This window comes from Panthera tigris, chromosome C1, assembly GCF_018350195.1.
Source record: "Panthera tigris isolate Pti1 chromosome C1, P.tigris_Pti1_mat1.1, whole genome shotgun sequence".
NCBI classification, from domain to species: domain Eukaryota; kingdom Metazoa; phylum Chordata; class Mammalia; order Carnivora; family Felidae; genus Panthera; species Panthera tigris.
Window position 1 is genome coordinate 96,215,950 of NC_056667.1, and position 18,327 is coordinate 96,234,276.

Genomic DNA, 18,327 nt, shown 5'->3' on the forward strand with positions numbered 1-18,327 from the left:
GACTTTTTTTAGGGGGAGAAGTGGGTCAGAATAGTAGAAATCATTGACAGGTCATATGTATAATAGTGAAAAATTGAACACGTAGCTGCTGCTTGTATTGAACTATAGGGTGTGACTTGCATCAGCATTATAAGTGTTTATTTTTTTTTAAGTTTATTTATTCAATTTGGGGGGGGGGATGGAGGGGAGAGAGAGAGAGTCTCCACACTGTCAGTCGAACCCACAAGCCATGAGATCATGACCTGAGCCAGTTTAAGAGTTGAGCACTCACCCCACTGAGCCACCCAGGTGCCCCATTATAAAGCTGTTTAAATGAAAGATCCATACCAGATGATTTTTTAAATAATTAACATTTTTATGGCTTAGGATTCATGTCAACGGTTTTGAGTTGAATGTCATCTTTTGTTCTGGGCTTCTAATTACCTGCTGAGACACTCACTAGCTATTGAAGAAGCCACTCGGACTCAAACTGTGTTTGTTCTTTGAAAGTGAGTCCTCAGCTTTCTGTCGGTCTCCCAAATGTTAGCGTCATGAAATAAAAGACACTTCAATTCACTCGTGGTGAATTCTTTTCTGCTGGTTTGGAATCTGGCATTTTACTCCATTTCTCTTTTTAATTTACAGAACTTCCTTATGGCTGGGAGAAAATAGAGGACCCTCAGTATGGGACGTACTATGTCGAGTAAGTTTGTTATCGCAGTTACTATTCTCCCAAATGTTTTTCCCTCGTTATACAGCTTTAGGGAATACAGAATACAACACTTCATGCTTCTGCAGTCCAGCTTTCAAGGCTTTCCACTAGGGGAATTAGAAGGAGGGGCAGCGAGCATTTATCTCCGTGGTTCTGGGCTCCCCAAAAGTTGGCTTTGAAGTAAATAGAGTAAGAGGGCAGTTGCCAGGCTGATGAGTAGCTGCAAGTGTTACCATTACCACTACAGCCTTTAAAGAGAAAAGTAGTATATAGGAAACGGTGACATGAGGGCAGGAACTAGATGAAACGTTAAGGTCACTTCCAACACTACAGCTATCTGGTCGCGAAGACAGGGAAAGGGCAGCGTGCCGTAACGATCCAGAGTTGGGGAGTACAGGATTAGGAGTGTACTGTCTCATAAGGAACTAATCCAGGAAAGCTTAGTATTCTTTTGAGGGGAAGAAAGTTGCCTCTTACACAGCTGCTATGGTTAAATTTAAACATAACTCCATGTAGGAGCTGAGCACAAACACCTGCCTGTGTTAGTCACAGAAATCAGGATAACATCAACATGCAATGTTTCTTTCCCTTTTCTTAATTTAGCCAATTGCTCCCCTGTTATGACCGTTGGGATGGCTTTCTTTCCAGATGCTATAGGTAGAATTTTGACCAACGGCAAATAATCGCGTCAGAAATGTTGCTGTGTACCTCCTTTAGCCGTAGGCATATATACCTCCCAGTAGGTAGGAGTCTCAGTCTACTGCCGAGGTGGTGAAGGCAGAATATCATTACCTGAAAAAATAGCAAACGGGAGAATCTTCTAGTTTTATAATTGCCGATTACTGTTTCATCACTTTGTGGCGTAAACAAATGCCATTTCCTAGTATTTATCCCTAAAGTCAGTATCTCTGACTCCTGTTGTATTTCTCCTCTTTTTTTAAAATCAAATATAGTTGACACACAAGATTACAGTGGTTTCAAGTGTACGTCTAGTCTTTATTCTAACGTGTAGATTGTTGTATGAGTCACTGTGGTTCGATATTTGGAATGATTTCTTAAACTCGAACCTGTACCCTAAGAAAACGACTCACTTTGACCTGTAGGTAGAGAACTTCACAATGTCGATACTTTGGTTCCTTCGGATGGCAATGCTAATTTTATTTTTGTTGTGCTATTTAATATCTTGCTGATATTATGGTGTGAAAAGTACACAGCGGCTCTTTTGTTTGTTTGGTTTTTTTCCCTAAAGCATATTTAGTTAAAGAAACCACCACTTCTCGAGTCAAAGGACTATGTGAAGGCCAACTGAAAGGTTTTGTGGGATGTTTCCCCCTAGCTGTTTGGTCCGTTTACATTTGGCTTCAATAAACTATTAATTGCCACGGACACCGCTGAACAAATTTCTGCAATAATGATTCTCATTCTTTTATTGTCCATTCCAAGGAAATCTGAATACATGGTCAAGAGGTGAAAGTCATTTGCCTGTTATAAAATCTTGGGCTAAATGATCTGGTTCTCATTAAGCAAAGATACAACATTGAAGCAACCTCAGGGTGGATCCCGAGGTGACCTGTTCCTAGTTGTCACAGAGCATGTGAAATAGCCTGAATTAGAAGCAAAAGCAGCAGCAGCATGATTTTGTATGATTGGTCCCAGAATGAGCTCGTTTTACAGGAGGGTAATTTATTAGATTAAGAAAGAGCAGGCTGTACTCAAGATGCACATTAGTATGGAGTCAGCTGAGCCATGGAGTGTGGCTTGCTTCCCAGATTAGTTAGGTTTTGAATCCCGACCATAGTCATCTGCAGTGAGTTTACTGATGGAGATAAAAAGCTGTTACTTGAACGGCTACTCTTTGGCTCTCTCAGTTTGTCAAACCAGATGGCACAATGATTGCTCTTGGCAGGAGCCTTGTAGTAGTAACACCAACTGCAATGGCACTTTTTCTCTGCAAGTATTTATTTTCGGGGATGCGATTCTGAAATGGATTAATTTATTTTTGCAAATAAAATTGTTCCAGAAATCTAATGGCAGGCCTTCTATGAGAATGCTTACGTACTTAGAAACGTTGTTTCATACTGTTGCGTTCAATGTCTTGATGCTCGTAGGTTTCCAAGTCAAAGTACTCATCTGCTTTAATATCTCAAATTCTTCATGAAAGAATACAGATTTTGTTTGTGGAGATGAGTTTTTTAAATCTACCTATTATACACAAAGTTTTAATACAGATGAGATTCCAAGGTATCTATATAATCATGCTTCTTTGTTCCCCTTCTTTAATTTTTCTGGTAATCTGTGATATTCTTCTCTCTTATTCCCCATAGCTAGTTATATGGAAAACAAAATCTGTTATATCTTAACAATATTGTGGCTGTAAGTAACCAAAAGAAAAGGAGGGCTTTTTTTTTTTTACTTTTTTGTTTTGTTTTGTTATTTGGGTAGCATTTTAATCTAAGTAGTTTAAGGTGACAGGTGCAATTACTCCCTTCGCTAGAATCTTACATCCTTTTGTCAAAGAATTTTCAGGAAAGGGATTGTTTAGTTGAGTACTCCTACCCTCCTTTCCCACACATTATGAAGAGTATAAATACAAATCGCTACTTCTTACGTTTTAATGCCTAGCTGGCAAAATGAGTCATTCCAGCTGATGATGTTAACGCAGGCCAGGGTTCATTCTAAACAGGTTCATCCTTTTCCGAGTGTCACTTTTGGCGGTTTTATTTTTTCAAGAATCTGTGACCTGTCCGTACCCAACAAATAATGTTGAAAACAGTACTTAACACCAAAGATCTTCATGTTCCCAGAGGGTTTAACAGTTAACTCACTGACCAGGGGTCCCCCTCGATAGGAAACAGAACCCTACTTTTAGTGAAGTTTACTTTTAGTGAAACCACAACCCAAAGAATTTCAGGTAGAACTTGCCATATTTAGACTCTGAAACGAAGTAACTGCATCTGTTGCAGAGTTAATAATGCCCTAGAAGCCTAAACGACATAAAGTCAGCATACCTGACGGGTCCCTGCTGTCCTCTTCCCTCAGCACCATTGATGCTCGCAGAGGGCAAAGTAATTATCCAAGTTGTATAACTGTTTCTGGGCAAATTTTGTAATACCCAGCCTATCTAAAAGCAGTCATAATCTGAGAGTCTCATGATTTGCCGTTTAATCGTTGGTAGTTGCTAATGCTACTTCTTGTTAAAATGGATTCTACTGGAAAATGTGTATCATTTGGCTGAAATATATTTGTACCATGGAAGTGCTAGAACGTAAATCCCACTGCTTCTGTATGAAACCTGTTGAAACAGCTTTTGTACAGTAGTTGTGTTCTCACCCAGCTTCCACTTGACTGACTTTGCCAGACAAAACGGTGCTCTGCTCCCCCCCCCCACCCGCCCCACCCGCCCCAGGGAAATGTACTTTTGCCCGCCATGCATTGACTGCTGTTGGCTAGCCGCTCTCCCTTGGTCTCCCCGTGGCTGTGTGCTTTCCACAGCAGTCGTGAATGTTCCTAAATCAGAAATACCAGTCAAATTTATATGTAATTACCTAATTATATTAATTATTACATAATCATGACAAAATTTAAGTGTGGCAAAGTTCTGTGATACAAATTGATACAAGCAAATCTCTCTCTTAGTTGCTCTGCTAAATTGATGTGGGTGAGTCAGTTGAAAAATAATAGTAAGATTCTAGAAAGCTGCTATACTCAGATTTTTCCAAAAGCGTCTTTATAGCTGCTTCATTTTAACAAAACTTGAATTAAAATCCTCCTACCATTAACTGCTTTTTAGAAAATGAACTGATCCATTGCCAACCATTCCGATTGCATTAAATGTGAGGGCTTCTCCTACGGTTTTGAAAACTGTCATTGGCTCTGTGGGGTTCCTTGATTCAGAAGCTGTAGTGAATCCTTCAGCAGCTTTCACCCTAGGTGTCTTCCATGGGCCCTTCTTTAGTTGCCGAAACCATCTACTGTCTTTTAGCTTCTCTAAGTTCCGTAGTCTACAGATACGTGTTCGCCCCTTAACCATATGGGGATGGAATGGAATAAGAGTCTATTTAAAAATAACATAATTCTTTCTTCTTAAACTTAAATGCTTATTTTTCCACATTTTACAGTCACCTTAACCAGAAAACCCAGTTTGAAAATCCAGTGGAGGAAGCCAAACGGAAAAAGCAGTTAGGACAGGCTGATACCGGGCCTTCAAAACCAGGTAGAACTTTTTCCTCAATCCTTTCTCCCAAGAATACCTTGTGAAATTTATTTATTGACTTAATGAAAGCGAGCTTGAACTTTTTATTGTCGGGGCTTTGAAGTTCAACAGAGAATGTCTCCTTGTTATCACTGTAAACATAGGAATCATCTTAATAAAACGTCTCAACATTTTGAGAGTCCTGCTACTTCTATGCTGCTTATATGGAAAGTGTGAAATTGTTGGTGGAAGATGTTGCATGGCTTTGTTACGGGTTTGAGGTTGCTGTGTGAAGATTGCATTGTTTCCCAGGGTTTCAGGCCAGGACAGTGTGAGATCTCTAATTCATGGTGAGCTTCTCCCAAGTTAACACTTAGGTCTGAGGTCTGTAACCACCCAGGATTCTTGGTGAACTGATATGAATAAATCCACCATATTATTTGCCTGTATCATTGATTTTCAGGTGGAATGGTAAGATATTAGTAATTCAAAATCATTTGGCGAACATTTAAAAAAAAAATTTTTTTAACGTTCATTTTTGAAAGAGAAAGAAAGACAGAATGCAAGTGGGGGATGGGCAGAGGGAGAGGGAGACCCAGAATCCGAAGCAGGCTCCAGGCTCAGAGCTGTCAGCACAGAGCGCAATGAGGGACTTGAACCCGCGAACTGCGAGATCATGACCTGAGCCAAAGTCAGACACTTAACTGTCTGAGCCCCTGGGGGACATTTTTAAAATGCACAGAACCTGATATTTTGATGAGCCTAGCCATGTGTATTTTGAAAAACCTGCCCAGGAATTTCTTACATTCTACTCGTCCCTCCCCATCCCTTCCCCCTGCTCCATCTGTAGTTAATAAGCAGGGTTCTGTCTACACAGTCATATTATAATAATCAAGTAGACTCCCCACTTCTGTTGCCAATGAGAGAAGCACTTTCTTTTTTGTTTTTTAAGTTTATTTATTTATTTTCAGAGAGAGAGAGAGTGTGTGCACAAACAGTGGAGGGCAGAGAGAAAGGGAGAGAGAGAATCCCAAGCCGACTCCCTGCTGTCAGTGCAGAGCCTGATGCAGGGCTGGAACTCAAGAACGGAGAGATCGGGGCGCCTGGGTGGCTCAGTCGGTTAAGCGGCCGACTTCGGCTCAGGTCATGATCTCGCAGTCCGTGAGTTCGAGCCCCGCGTCGGGCTCTGTGCTGACAGCTCAGAGCCTGGAGCCTGTTTCAGATTCTGTGTCTCCCTCTCTCTGACCCTCCCCCGTTCATGCTTTGTCTCTCTCTGTCTCAAAAATAAATAAACATTAAAAAAAAGAACGGAGAGATCATGACCCGAGCCAAAACCGAGAGCTGGCTGTTTAACTGACAGAGCCACCCAGGCGCCCCAAGAAGCACTTGTTTCTTACAGCTACTCTTCAAAAACATAGTCTCATCCCTTAAGTTTTCCATTTGATTTAGTAAGCGTTTTCAGTTTAACAAATATTTTTGAGCACCTGCTGTATGCCCAGTGCTTTGCCAGTCACATGTTACTCAAAAATGATTAGGTCTTGACCTCAAGAATTCACATTCTGGGGACACCTGGGTGGCTCAGTCAGTTGAGCGAGCATCAGATTTCGGCTCAGGTTATGATCTCACAGTTGGTGAGTTCAAGCCCTACGTCGGGCTCACTGTCAGCACAGAGCCTGCTTCAGATCCTCTGTCCCCCTTTCTCTCTGTCCCTCCATCGCTCATGCTCTCTCTCTCTCTCCCTCAAAAATGAATAAACATTACAAAAAAAGTTCACATTCTAATATAGGAAATTAATGGTTGCCATATATGGTGTTAGGTGCCATTCTCAGATAGCAGCTAAATGTGCAGACGACGGATCAGGTATGAATCCCAGCTGTGTAACCTTGGATAAGTTCCCTAAACATTTTGTGCCCCTGTGTCTTTATCCATAAAATAGAAATAAGAATAACACTTACCTCTGAAGGTGTTTCTAAGCGTGCAAATTAGTATGTATAAAGTGCTTACAATGGTATCCGGCAAATGGTGGCCAATACTTTCCTTGTTATTAATAGAGATATACATGTTGTATTAATAGAGATGTATTAATAGGCATAAAGGAGGGAGTGCTCACCTCTCCTTTGGTGGAGCAGGTCAAGGACACAGAGGAGCTTTCAAAACAGAGGACACTTTAGAAGTGGGTCTTAAAGTGTCAGGAAGAGTTAAAAGGAACGGAATGTATAAAACTATAGGTGCATGAAATGGTGGTCTAGGGGCCAAAGAACAGATAGGAATGGCTAGCACATGGGAGATTTGTGGGGTAGTAACAAGAGATGCGGCCATAGGTGGAGGCAGCCAGGAGAAGAAATGAGTTTCCAAAAGAAGTTGAGTGTGTCCCATGTTGCTGAAAAGTCAAGAAAGGTGGAAATTGAAAAGTGTATGCTGAGGTTGACGATATGGAGGTCATCTGTCACTCTAGCAAGAGCAAGTGGAAAAGAAGTAAAAATGCAGCAGAAGGAAGAGGGAATGGTGGGTGATGAAGCAGAGACGATGGGTATAGTCCACTGTTTTTATAGCTTTGACTGAAAGAGGGTAAACAGAGGATACTAACTGGAGGGAAACATGAATCCCCATTGCACAGGAGAGACATTAGTAGAGATAAGCCTTTTGCTTAGAAGCACAGTGAATGTCAAGCCCGAATTTGCACCTAGCTTTACGGAGTTTAAATTCAGAGTTCTTTGTATTATAATATACAGTTTGTGAGTGCCCATGTGTTCATAGCACATGTCAAGGGAGATTTTTTTCTCCCTCATTAAACTCTAAGCTCCTTGAGGGCAGGGACCATGCGCGTGCTATTAATTTAGATAACCAGGCTCTCTCCTATGAGCTGGGCATTAAAAGAAGAAGAATGACTCAGCCTTTGTCTTTCAGGAGTTCACAGTTTAGGCAGGGAACTAGACACCTAATTTTAGTACAGTATGATAACAGACATAAACAAAGGAGAGAGTTGGAACGAAGGAGAGAAAAATTAAATCTGACTATGAGAAGGGCAAGAAAAGCTTCCTAGAAGCGATAGAAGTTCTGGAAGAATGATGGCTACCGTTCATTGGAGATACTGGGTCAGGTACTCGATTGGATGCTTTGTGTACATCTTCTCATCTAAGACTCAATATCTCTGCAAGGTTATTAATATTACAGTCCCTCTTCAGATGCCTTGATAGCATCTTGCAGTTGTTTGATGCATCCATTCCAACGATATGCTTGCCACATGGAGAAGTATTCACGTTTGTAAGCCAGGAACCTCCTTCTTTAGACAGCATGTATGTGTTTGTGGTCATCTGCATTTATTGAGCGCTTACTGTTTGTCAGGCCTTGTTGCCCGTGCTTTTGATGCTTTACCTAGTTCAATCCCTATAACAATCCCATGAATTAGTTACCTCCCCCCTCCCCTCCCCTCCCCTCCCTTCCCCTCCCCCTTCCCCTTCCCCTCCCCTTCCCCCCTTCCTCTTCCCCTCCCCTTCCCCTTTTCTTTCTTTCTTTCTTTCTTTCTTTCTTTCTTTCTTTCTTTCTTTCTTTCTCTCTTTCTCTTTCTCTTTTCCTTTTCCCTTTCCTTTCCTTCTTTCATGTCAAGTGCTTTCACTTGTAAGAGATCAGTAAGAGATCTTCAGTAGGAAGAACATGTCAAATAAAGTAGACCTACTCCCACCCCAAGCTTGCCTTTGTCAGTATTTTCAGGGCAGCCCTGTCTCTTGAGGGAGCTGGTTGCACACTGCACAGTCTGTGCTACCTTATGGGGCAGCCACAAAGATTACTCTTTTGTAACTGACAACGAGCTTTAACGCATGTCTCTTCGAAGCCTTTTTAAGAGGGGCCGCAGCAGCCACTTACAAATGGGTCTGGGCTGGACGCTAGTGCTGAGGGCGAGCCGTGTATGAAGCTAGTCACCTTTGCTGATTTAAGTCACTAAGGAAATGAGCATCTACACCACGGTGAGATTCCACTCATGCCCACTGGAGTGGCTAGAATCAAAAAGCCCACAGTAACGAGTGTTAGCAACACAGCAGGGAAATTGGAGCCCTCCTGCGTGATGGTGGAAGTATAAAATGGTGCGGGATCTTTGGACAAGTTTGGCAGTTTTTCAAAATGTTAAACAAAGTTACTCTATGTTTATGGCAATGGCTGCACTTCAGTCCTAGCATATACGTAAGAGGACTGAAAATATGTACCCACACAAAACCTGGTACACGAGCGGTCATAACAACATTGTTCATAATGGCCAAAAAGGGGAAACAACCCAGATGTCCATCAACTGAAAAATGGGGAAGTAAAATATAATATATCCCTGCAATGGACCGTCATTTGGCAATAAAAAGGGAATAAAGTACTAGCACATGCTAAAACTTACCGATGAACCTCAAAAACGTTATGCCCAGTGAAAGAAATCATTCAAAAGACCACATATTATATGAGTCCATTTATATGAAACGTCCAGTTTGGGTAAAGCTGTAGACAGAAAGTAGATTAGTGATTGCCAAACACTAGGGTGTGAGCACAGGTTAGGGAGAAATGGGGAGTGGCCGCAACAGGCATGGGGTTTTCTTTGGGTGGGGGGATTTCCTAAAATCGGGTGGTGGTGACGGGGGTACAGCATTGACTTGTACACTTTAAATGGCCGAGTTCTACCATATGTGATTTTATCTCAATAAACTATTACATATTTGACAGAAAATGTTAGACTATCATTTCAAAAGTTCATTTAAACAACACTTCGTAAGCTCTTACTCTGCACCATTTGACCCTTTCACGGTTCTCAAAGTGCCCTAATGACAGCCGTGGTCAAGGAGAGGAGGGGAGAGAGAAGGGTGGTGCTATTTGCAAATATGGATCACTTCTAGTTTTAGTATCATCTGAGGAAACCTCTAAAAATAGGCTTTTTAATGGAGCTATGTTTGTTTTCTTCCTAAAGTATTTACTAAACATGAATAAAAGGGAAAGAAATGTGGAGCTACTTACTGGGAGGTCAGGGATTCATGCCTTCACATCAGATACGAATTGAAGGCTACAGAAAGCCTGAGTTGTGAATTATAAAAAGTTCCCAGTATATTCTTTTTCATAAGTTTGTGACAGTTGCCTTCATCTTCCTAGAACAGTGTTTTCTCAGTAGAGCTCAGTAGATGCTTTTTTAAATGAAATGTATGGCTGAATGATGTCCAAGACTTTAAGGAATTTAATAATAAAGGTGGTCCCTCAGGTGTCTCATTTGGACTTCATATGAAGGACTCTTTGGGATGAGAAAAAGGACAAACAAATTGGGCAATGAGGGGGTGATAAAGTAGGTGTTTTTACCTTTCATATAACGTAGAAGAGTCCTATAAAAGAGAAATGAAATTGGCTAAGGTTTTTTTTTTTTCAAGTGATTTATAGTTTACTAATTTAAATTCTGCTTCATAGTATTAGATTCTCTCTAATGTGCTTTCTTTCATGATTTCTTCTACTTATATAGACTGTCTTGAAAGCTTGACTTTGAGGGCCATCTTCATTGTAAGTATTTTCACTCTCAAACCCATTTCTCATTTTGGTACAGATATGGAAAAATCCCACTTTACTCGAGATCCATCACAGCTGAAAGGCATCCTTATTCGAGCATCATTGAAGAAAAGCACAATGGGATTTGGTTTTACCATTATTGGTGGAGATAGGCCTGATGAGTTCCTACAAGTGAAAAATGTGCTGAAAGATGGTCCTGCAGCTCAGGATGGGAAAATTGCACCAGGTAGCAAATTTTTCAGAATTATTTGAAGAGTAATGATACTGTCAACAAAAACTATAGTGAAAAGGTTTTGTTTATACATACATTTATAAAACTTACATATAATAAATATATTTTGCATATGTTCTAACTACATGTGTATACTACATATATATAGTTGAGAGAGAGAGAAAACTAAATTATACAACAGGGTAGGAAGATTCCTGTATGAAAATAGTTTATCCTTTAAGTGCGTAGTAATTTTGAGAGAGGGCCATTTTTTACAAGTAAGTGCAAACTTGGAAAAAACATATGAAATGTATTAATTTTTTGGAGTAATTTGTATCACCTTGAGACAGCTCTTTGTGCTAAGATAAAGATTTGTTAATCATCTCAGAAAACTGGTTGTTTTTCTTTGATGATGTAGGGTACTTTTGGAACTATTTAATATTTACCTGTAATCTTTGGGGAAAATGATCCATTGTGATGTTTATAGTGATTATCAAACAAATGATGTCCCACAAATTTTCCCAAGTTTTGTTTTGTTTTGTTTTGTTTTTGCTTCCTCAGTCTTATTGGTTGTTAGTAAAATTAAACTCCCATGTTAAGAATTACGGACATGAAATTACCGTTTTTACAGGGCTGTGTAAATTTGTCTTTTGTATAGTTTTCCCCAAGTCTTTACTTGGTAATTGTCAGATATTTTTATATGGCTGGCAGTTTTTATGGCTGAGGGGGTTAGAGGAAGTTCAAGACCAGTTACAATTGTGGGGGAGGTGTAAGCACCTTTTTCCAGAAAGATTTTACTGTGTCACTGAGGTTGTTTCTTGTGCCGTTTTGCTGGACTTTTCTGATATTTCATATACCATGCAAGTGAGTCCCCTGTTTGGACAGTTCAGTTGTCATAGGACTTTTGATGGCATATATCAACTTATTTTCAATTAGGATATGACATCTCTCATATTCTGCTTTCCCATTTAAGTGACAGAGACTTAAAACAAGAAAACTTAAAATAATCAAAAGTTATATTTATAAGGAAAATTATTTTCGCTCTTGATTTATGAGAGTAACAAACTCTAGAGATTAAAGTTAACAGTAAAAATTTTTAAGCTTTCAGTCTTGACTTCTGTAATATTTTGTCCACAAAACATTTTGTAGCACTTGTGTATGCTGTTTCATAATATAGATGCAGATATGTCTAAAACTGATGTCTAATTTGCATAGCAATACAATACTTCCTGTGAACATTCTGGAAACTTTTACCAGAGGAGGAACGTCAGAACTTTGTTTCTTATTAGTCTAATTATTTCTGTGTCTTCATAGATTATGAAACAAGTTTCTGCACACTCACATTTGTTTTTAAATACCATTCGTGTTGATGTTTCAAAGCCTACGTGCAATCAGGACAAATTAAAGCATCTTTACTTGGCAAATAACCTTTTAAATCATCACATTCAAATAAAAACAGCAAATGGATGAGACATTAGAGGACAGATTTTAAAAGTTAAGGCTACATTAAAAAAAACCTCCCTGCTGATGAATGTCAAGTAGCAATGATTCTGGAACAAAGTAGTCGGAGTAATGTATATCAGGAAAGCAAAACCGAATTTTACAAGAATTAGTTTAGCTGACTTTTCGGTGTCTTAAATAATACGTTCTTCACTTGTGTTGAGTATTCTTGTCGCATGTTTCTCCTTTTGAAGTCTGAGTACAATAAATTGAAAATCTCTATGAAAAGAAGGGATGCTAAAGGCAAAGTGATTCATAACTTTACATTATTCTCCTCTTCAGGCCTACATTATTCAAACTAGGAAGAATTTGTAAGCACCTTGTAATTAATGGCCTCTTAAAATGAAGAAATAAGGTGGTATTTAAAGATCGCCTGTTTGTACGAGTAGCTGATGGAATTATTTCCTCCTCTTACACGTGCTGAATATCTACTCCATGCCTAGCTTTGTGTGACTGCTTAGGTATGACTCAGAGGATATACTAACAGTGACAGTGTGAATCTACAGTTATTTTCCAAATGATTCCCTTGAGCTTGAGGTCATAACTCTGCTGCAGAGATAATTAAGGTTTTATACATTTGTATTCTTTTTAGAGAAGAACCACAGAAGGGAGAATGACGTACGTGTCTGTGTTCAAAATCTGTCTTTTCAGCAGTTAATGAATAGCAAGAGGGTTCCAGAATTCAGATTTAGATGATAAATTGATTATTGTTCCTCCTCCAACAGAAAATTAACTTACTTTGGTGGCTTTAATGTTTTGAACACGATTGTGTCTTCGCAGGTGATGTTATTGTAGACATCAATGGCAACTGTGTCCTTGGTCACACCCATGCAGATGTTGTCCAGATGTTTCAATTGGTACCTGTCAATCAGTATGTAAACCTCACTTTATGTCGTGGGTATCCACTCCCTGACGACAATGAAGATCCTGTTGTGGACATTGTTGCTGCTACGCCTGTCATCAACGGACAGTCATTAACCAAGGGAGAGACTTGTGTGAATACTCAGGATTTTAAGTCAGGAGCAGTGGTTCTGGACCAGAATGGAAAACCGGGACACGCCTTGATCAGTGACCGTCTCAATGGACCATCAGACCCGAGCGAGCAGAGAGCATCGATGGCATCATCAGGCAGCTCCCAGCCTGAACTAGTGACTATCCCTCTGATTAAGGGCCCTAAAGGCTTTGGGTTTGCAATTGCTGACAGCCCAACAGGACAGAAGGTCAAAATGATATTGGATAGTCAGTGGTGTCAAGGCCTACAGAAGGGGGATATAATTAAGGAAATTTACCATCAAAATGTGCAGAATTTAACACATCTCCAAGTGGTAGAGGTGCTAAAGCAGTTTCCAGTAGGTGCAGATGTACCATTGCTTATCTTGAGAGGAGGTGAGTAAAAGCACAAGGAAAACGCTTCATTGTTCATGCATTTATATCTGTTAATCGTCCTTCCTTCCAGGGCAGAATCCCTCTTTTCCCAGCCGACTTAACTGGTAATTAGTGTGCATTTTCCTTAAGGTTCCGTCTGCCTGCTTCCGTAAGCAGTATCTTCAGCAGTTTTTCCAGTTATTAGTGGTTTCATTCGTGTCCGTGATGGATTTTCTTCCCTCCGTATTCTCTTTAAAATCTGATTTACGGCTTTCGTGATGAGAGAGAGTCGCAGCATTATGCTGCTTCAAATGAAACGTGTCCTCTTCATTGCATCTTCTCTGTTGATGACAGTAATAGAAATAGACGCTTTCAACCAGTGGTACTTCATCTGGACCTCTGTAATGTACGGAAGATGTTTTCAAAGAGCTAGCGTCTCTGTGAATACGCAAAATGTTGGATGGTGTATTAATCTGTTCTGTAAAAGCAATCATGATAGCTGGTGTTCATAAGGCTTTTATCTTAAGCTTTAGTATCTGTCCGTAAATGTTAATTAAATCCCACAGTACTCATGTGAGAGAAATATAATTTTTATTTTCCAAGGTCATCAGCTGACTTGAACTGCTCGCAGACATAAATCCAGTTCCGAGGACTAATCATAAAGTTGGATTTTGATGGGCTTTCGTAAATCCATACCTATGAACGACTAGTATTTGAAAGAATAAAATTTAGCCCTTCGCACTTCTCTCTCTGGCTTTTAGTTTTCATTTTTGAGGCAAATGAGCAGTTGAACTTCATTGGGATGTTTTTCACTGTTCTCATTTCTTTGAACTATTTTTGTTTCTTCTCTGGGTGATACTGTAGAATGTGCTCAGAGCTGGGGGAAGATCCCCTGTGAGTGCTGGAGAGTTATCCAGGGTTCCAACAAATACAACAAAGAGACCAGGGTTTGGTGTCAGATAGGACTGATGTCAATTTCCTCCCTTGCTACGTGTTGGTTCTGTGCTATAAGGAAGTAATATAATTTATTTGAGTCTTTGTTTACCTGATCTATAGTAACATTTATGCCTAGGATTGTCAGAAAAATGAAATGAGATAATATATGTACAATGCCTGGCACATAGAGGGCGTTGGCCATAGAATTTACTAGCCCACTAAAAGTTGAAGCTAGTTTTATCATAGACATGAGCAGTACTTGTGATCTGGGAATGCTTCTTCTGTTTTTAAAATTTGGCTCATTTTTTTTAAGGTCCTCCTTCACCAACTAAAACTGCCAAGATGGTGAGTATACAGTGGTCCTCAAATCCTTCTTCCCAACACAGCAAAAGAGATGCCACGTTCCCCTCCGTTAAGAGCAGCCCTCTGTGGTGGTGATTATCGACTGGGAGAAGTGAGGAGGCATTCTGCCCTGGGCTTGTATCAGAAGCTCTGGGGAAGCGTGTGAGTTAGAGAGGAGGTGTGCTTTCCCGGGGAAGTATTTCTATTGAAGGAAAACTCGAGGCCCACACTCCCAACAGCCCTGTCCTCTAAATGGTGAAACGTGAACACAATGAAGTGCCTACTTAGGGGTCCTTCTGTTCTCTTTGCGTCTCAGAGGAGCAAGGGTAAGGAGGGGCTGAATGTTAGGGCAGAGAATAAAAACTGTTGCTTCTTCCCTGATGCCCAAAGAGAAGTGGGAGGTTCATGTCATTTCACGGGGACCATAAATACCCACGTTGAGAGAACCTTTTTACAATGGACTAAACAAGACTTTCTAGAGTAATTGGGGCCTCGGTGCCCAATCTGCCTGTTTTCAAAGTGAAAGGCTGTCAGACTTGAAACAGCATTTTCTTTGGCGTTCTTCTGAATAACTGAGTAGCCTATTTAAGGACCTGTATCGCAAATAAGACCTAAAAAAGGGCACGGCAAACAGTGCCAGGAAAGAAAATGTGCTAGGTGCAGACATGTAGCTGCCAGAATACGCACAATTATATGGGTGTGGATATAAAGACAATTACGTATTAAAACCTAATTTAGTTCTGGTTTGCTTGATTGGGAGCCTGTCATCTCCCAATGAAAGATGGTCTTCCATAACCAGAAAGCACAGGCTTAAAGGAAGGACCATCAGATAGAAAATGCATTAATGCTAGTCCACCGGATAGGACCCTCTACAAATTTGCTGTTTCATGGATCAAAAGGACAGAAACATTCTGCATTTTTATAGACTGTACCACTTAACAGCCAGTGTGAACAGAAATGCTTTCTGCCTATTTAGTTAAAATTGCACTGTGTTCTCCTAGGATTCTCTGGTTCCCCTAGTCATTGTTTTTAACTTCTGTGCTGCCAGTCTGTTTCATAATAGACGCCAAGAGCAGCCAGGGTGACCCCAAAGCTTTCTAACTGATGACCTTGTGCCTGCTCTGACAGAATCCTGGGACGTGTGGGGGAGGGGGGAGGAGGCCGCCCTCCTCTTCTTGCCGTCCGACCGGGTCTGGATCAGTGAAGGGTGCCCCCGGGAACAACACTCGTAGCGACTGTCCTCATATCACTCCCTCATAAGCTGCCCCCGGTGCTCCATCCTCCTCAGCATTATTTTTTCGCAAACATCTATAATCTCCCCCCTGCCCCTCTCTCCCCCCCGCCCCCCGCAAGCGATTATTCAGAATAACCAGCTGTTCTCAAACCCATATTTATTTTCTTCGGCTGTGTATTGGATCTCATCTTTAAAATTTTATTGAATCATTTTGCCTGGCTGTTATTCTGGGAAAGTTTTGTCAGATTGGAAAAAACAGGAAAACATGCTCCCGTTTTCCCTTGCTGGATTGCCCGGCGTGGTGCGTTTCTCCTTCACGTATTTGAATCGGCCACGCAGGGGATTCGTAGTGTCCTCTTTGTACCGAGTTAGAGTTAACACTTCCTATTCCATTTTCTCAGAAAGCATGGTATCTCAGACATCTTCACGGGGAATTAAATGGAGGGAGTGGGGGCGGTGGGGCCGATCCAGACCTTCACGAAGGTCCTCCCTCCCGCCCAGCAGTGCTGCGTTGTGTCCCTGTGTCCATTTTCTCAAAGTCAGCTTGTGTCTTGGTGGTGGAGAAAAGGGCAAGGTCATGTAAACGTAGGACTAATGCAGGCCCTTCCGTTGACATCATTATAAACTTTTTCTAAGTTAAGTAAAATATGTTTTAACCAAGCACACACGGCTATGCAGGTGAATTCTGACAAGACTGCAAATATGCTGTGGCTTTGACCCTGCCACCTGCTCACCTATAATCAGTTGACATACCCGGGTCACACAATAGTTTGATGAACTAATCAACCATCTGGTTTTAAACACATACTAAGTAAGGCCCTTTTCCATTTCAGAAAACAGATAAAAAGGAAAATTCAGGAAGTTTGGAGGCCATAAATGAGCCCATTCCCCAGCCTATGCCTTTTCCACCCAGCATTATCAGGTCAGGATCCCCGAAATTGGATCCTTCTGAGGTCTACCTGAAATCTAAGACTTTATATGAAGATAAACGTAAGTAGTTGTGGAATATTTCAGGAGAGCATGCGACAAAATAAATTTGAATTTTCTAAAAAACTGGGACCTTCCCAAACCATATTGAAAAGTTATTCCTTCATCCCCATGTTCATATGACTCTGGGTTTCTTCCATTTGTATTTAACACTCATTCACTCACTTTTTTCCAAAACCAGGGATTAAGTGCCTACGATCTACCTAACACACAGTCGGTGATGGGAATACAGAGATAAACAGGGTCCATAGGCTGTGCAACCAAAAATGATAATTAAACCTACATGGAAAATAAATAAGTACAAACCAGCCTCACACGGATCTGAAGAAGGAAACAATCAATTTTACCACTGTGGGTAGTAGGAAGTGTCAGATACTGCTTCAGATAGGAGGTTAAGCCTGAAACAAGTCTTCAAAGACGGAGAGGTGTTCATGAGGCAGATGAAAAGGGAAAGGAAGCAGGAGCAACCTTTGCACATTGACCTTGCATGGCCTGGGTCCTGCCAGTGGCCCGGTTTGGCTGGGTGCAGCTGGCACGGGAGAGCAGAGGGGAGCAGGAACAGGTTGGGGAGGACGGAGTCGACCATTCCAAGGGAGCTGGAGTCCATCACAGAAACGATAGAGAGCCACGGAATAGTTTCACTGCCGGGATGATCATCGTGGACTTGTGTTTCAAAGAGATGTTCCTGGCAGGAGTATGAGGGGTGGTGAATCAGAGCGTGTGCAGCCTATGGAGGAAACCAGGGTAGACGAGGTCAGAGGAATCCAGCTGAGAGGGGTGCGCAGAGAGAGTGCATAAGGCAGAAGTTCATTTTTGTGATTTACTTAAAATGATAAATCGTTTCCAAAGTAAAATTGCAGATTAAGTAGGTTTAATTTTTTTAATTTGTTTTTAAGAAGCAGATCTAAATCTACCTTAGAAATGATGTACACAGGTGGAAATATCGTATATAATTGACTTCATAATAATTTAACCAACTGTAAGTCTTTATCCTGAATAGGCCCAGGCCGTATTTAGAAAGATGAAAGCCAGATGTAAGCACAGCACAGCAAAGCAATAATTTAAGTTAGTATAACTATGGAGGATCCTTTTCTTCTGACTTCCCATTCATAGCCTTATACATTCTTAGTATTAATATGAACTCCTCAGTCCCTTTGGGCCTTCCATATAAAGTAACTGAGTTGGGCTCAAGAGTTTTATCTCTAAAGTTCTGTAATTCTGATAGAAATTATTTCTCAAAAGAGACTGCTTCTAAGGAACATTATCAAGATTTACCCCATTTAGTATCTCTGTTTTTATATAGTTCCCCGACATATTTCTTGAAAACACTTCTTACTTTGTGAATA

The 18,327-nt window shown here is 40.7% G+C and overlaps 1 protein-coding gene across 3 annotated transcripts in view; it reads left to right on the forward strand.

Annotated features, from left to right (window-relative positions):
• Window positions 1–18,327, forward strand: part of MAGI3 (membrane associated guanylate kinase, WW and PDZ domain containing 3) — a 245,345-nt gene that overhangs the window by 195,510 nt on the left and 31,508 nt on the right. For all 3 annotated transcript variants that reach the window (XM_042998222.1, XM_042998224.1, XM_042998223.1), the window contains exons 7-12: window positions 625–682; window positions 4,810–4,904; window positions 10,444–10,632; window positions 12,898–13,503; window positions 14,732–14,763; window positions 16,828–16,984. In XM_042998222.1, the coding sequence (XP_042854156.1) occupies window positions 625–682; window positions 4,810–4,904; window positions 10,444–10,632; window positions 12,898–13,503; window positions 14,732–14,763; window positions 16,828–16,984 (1,137 nt within the window). The remainder of the gene's footprint in view (window positions 1–624; window positions 683–4,809; window positions 4,905–10,443; window positions 10,633–12,897; window positions 13,504–14,731; window positions 14,764–16,827; window positions 16,985–18,327) is intronic.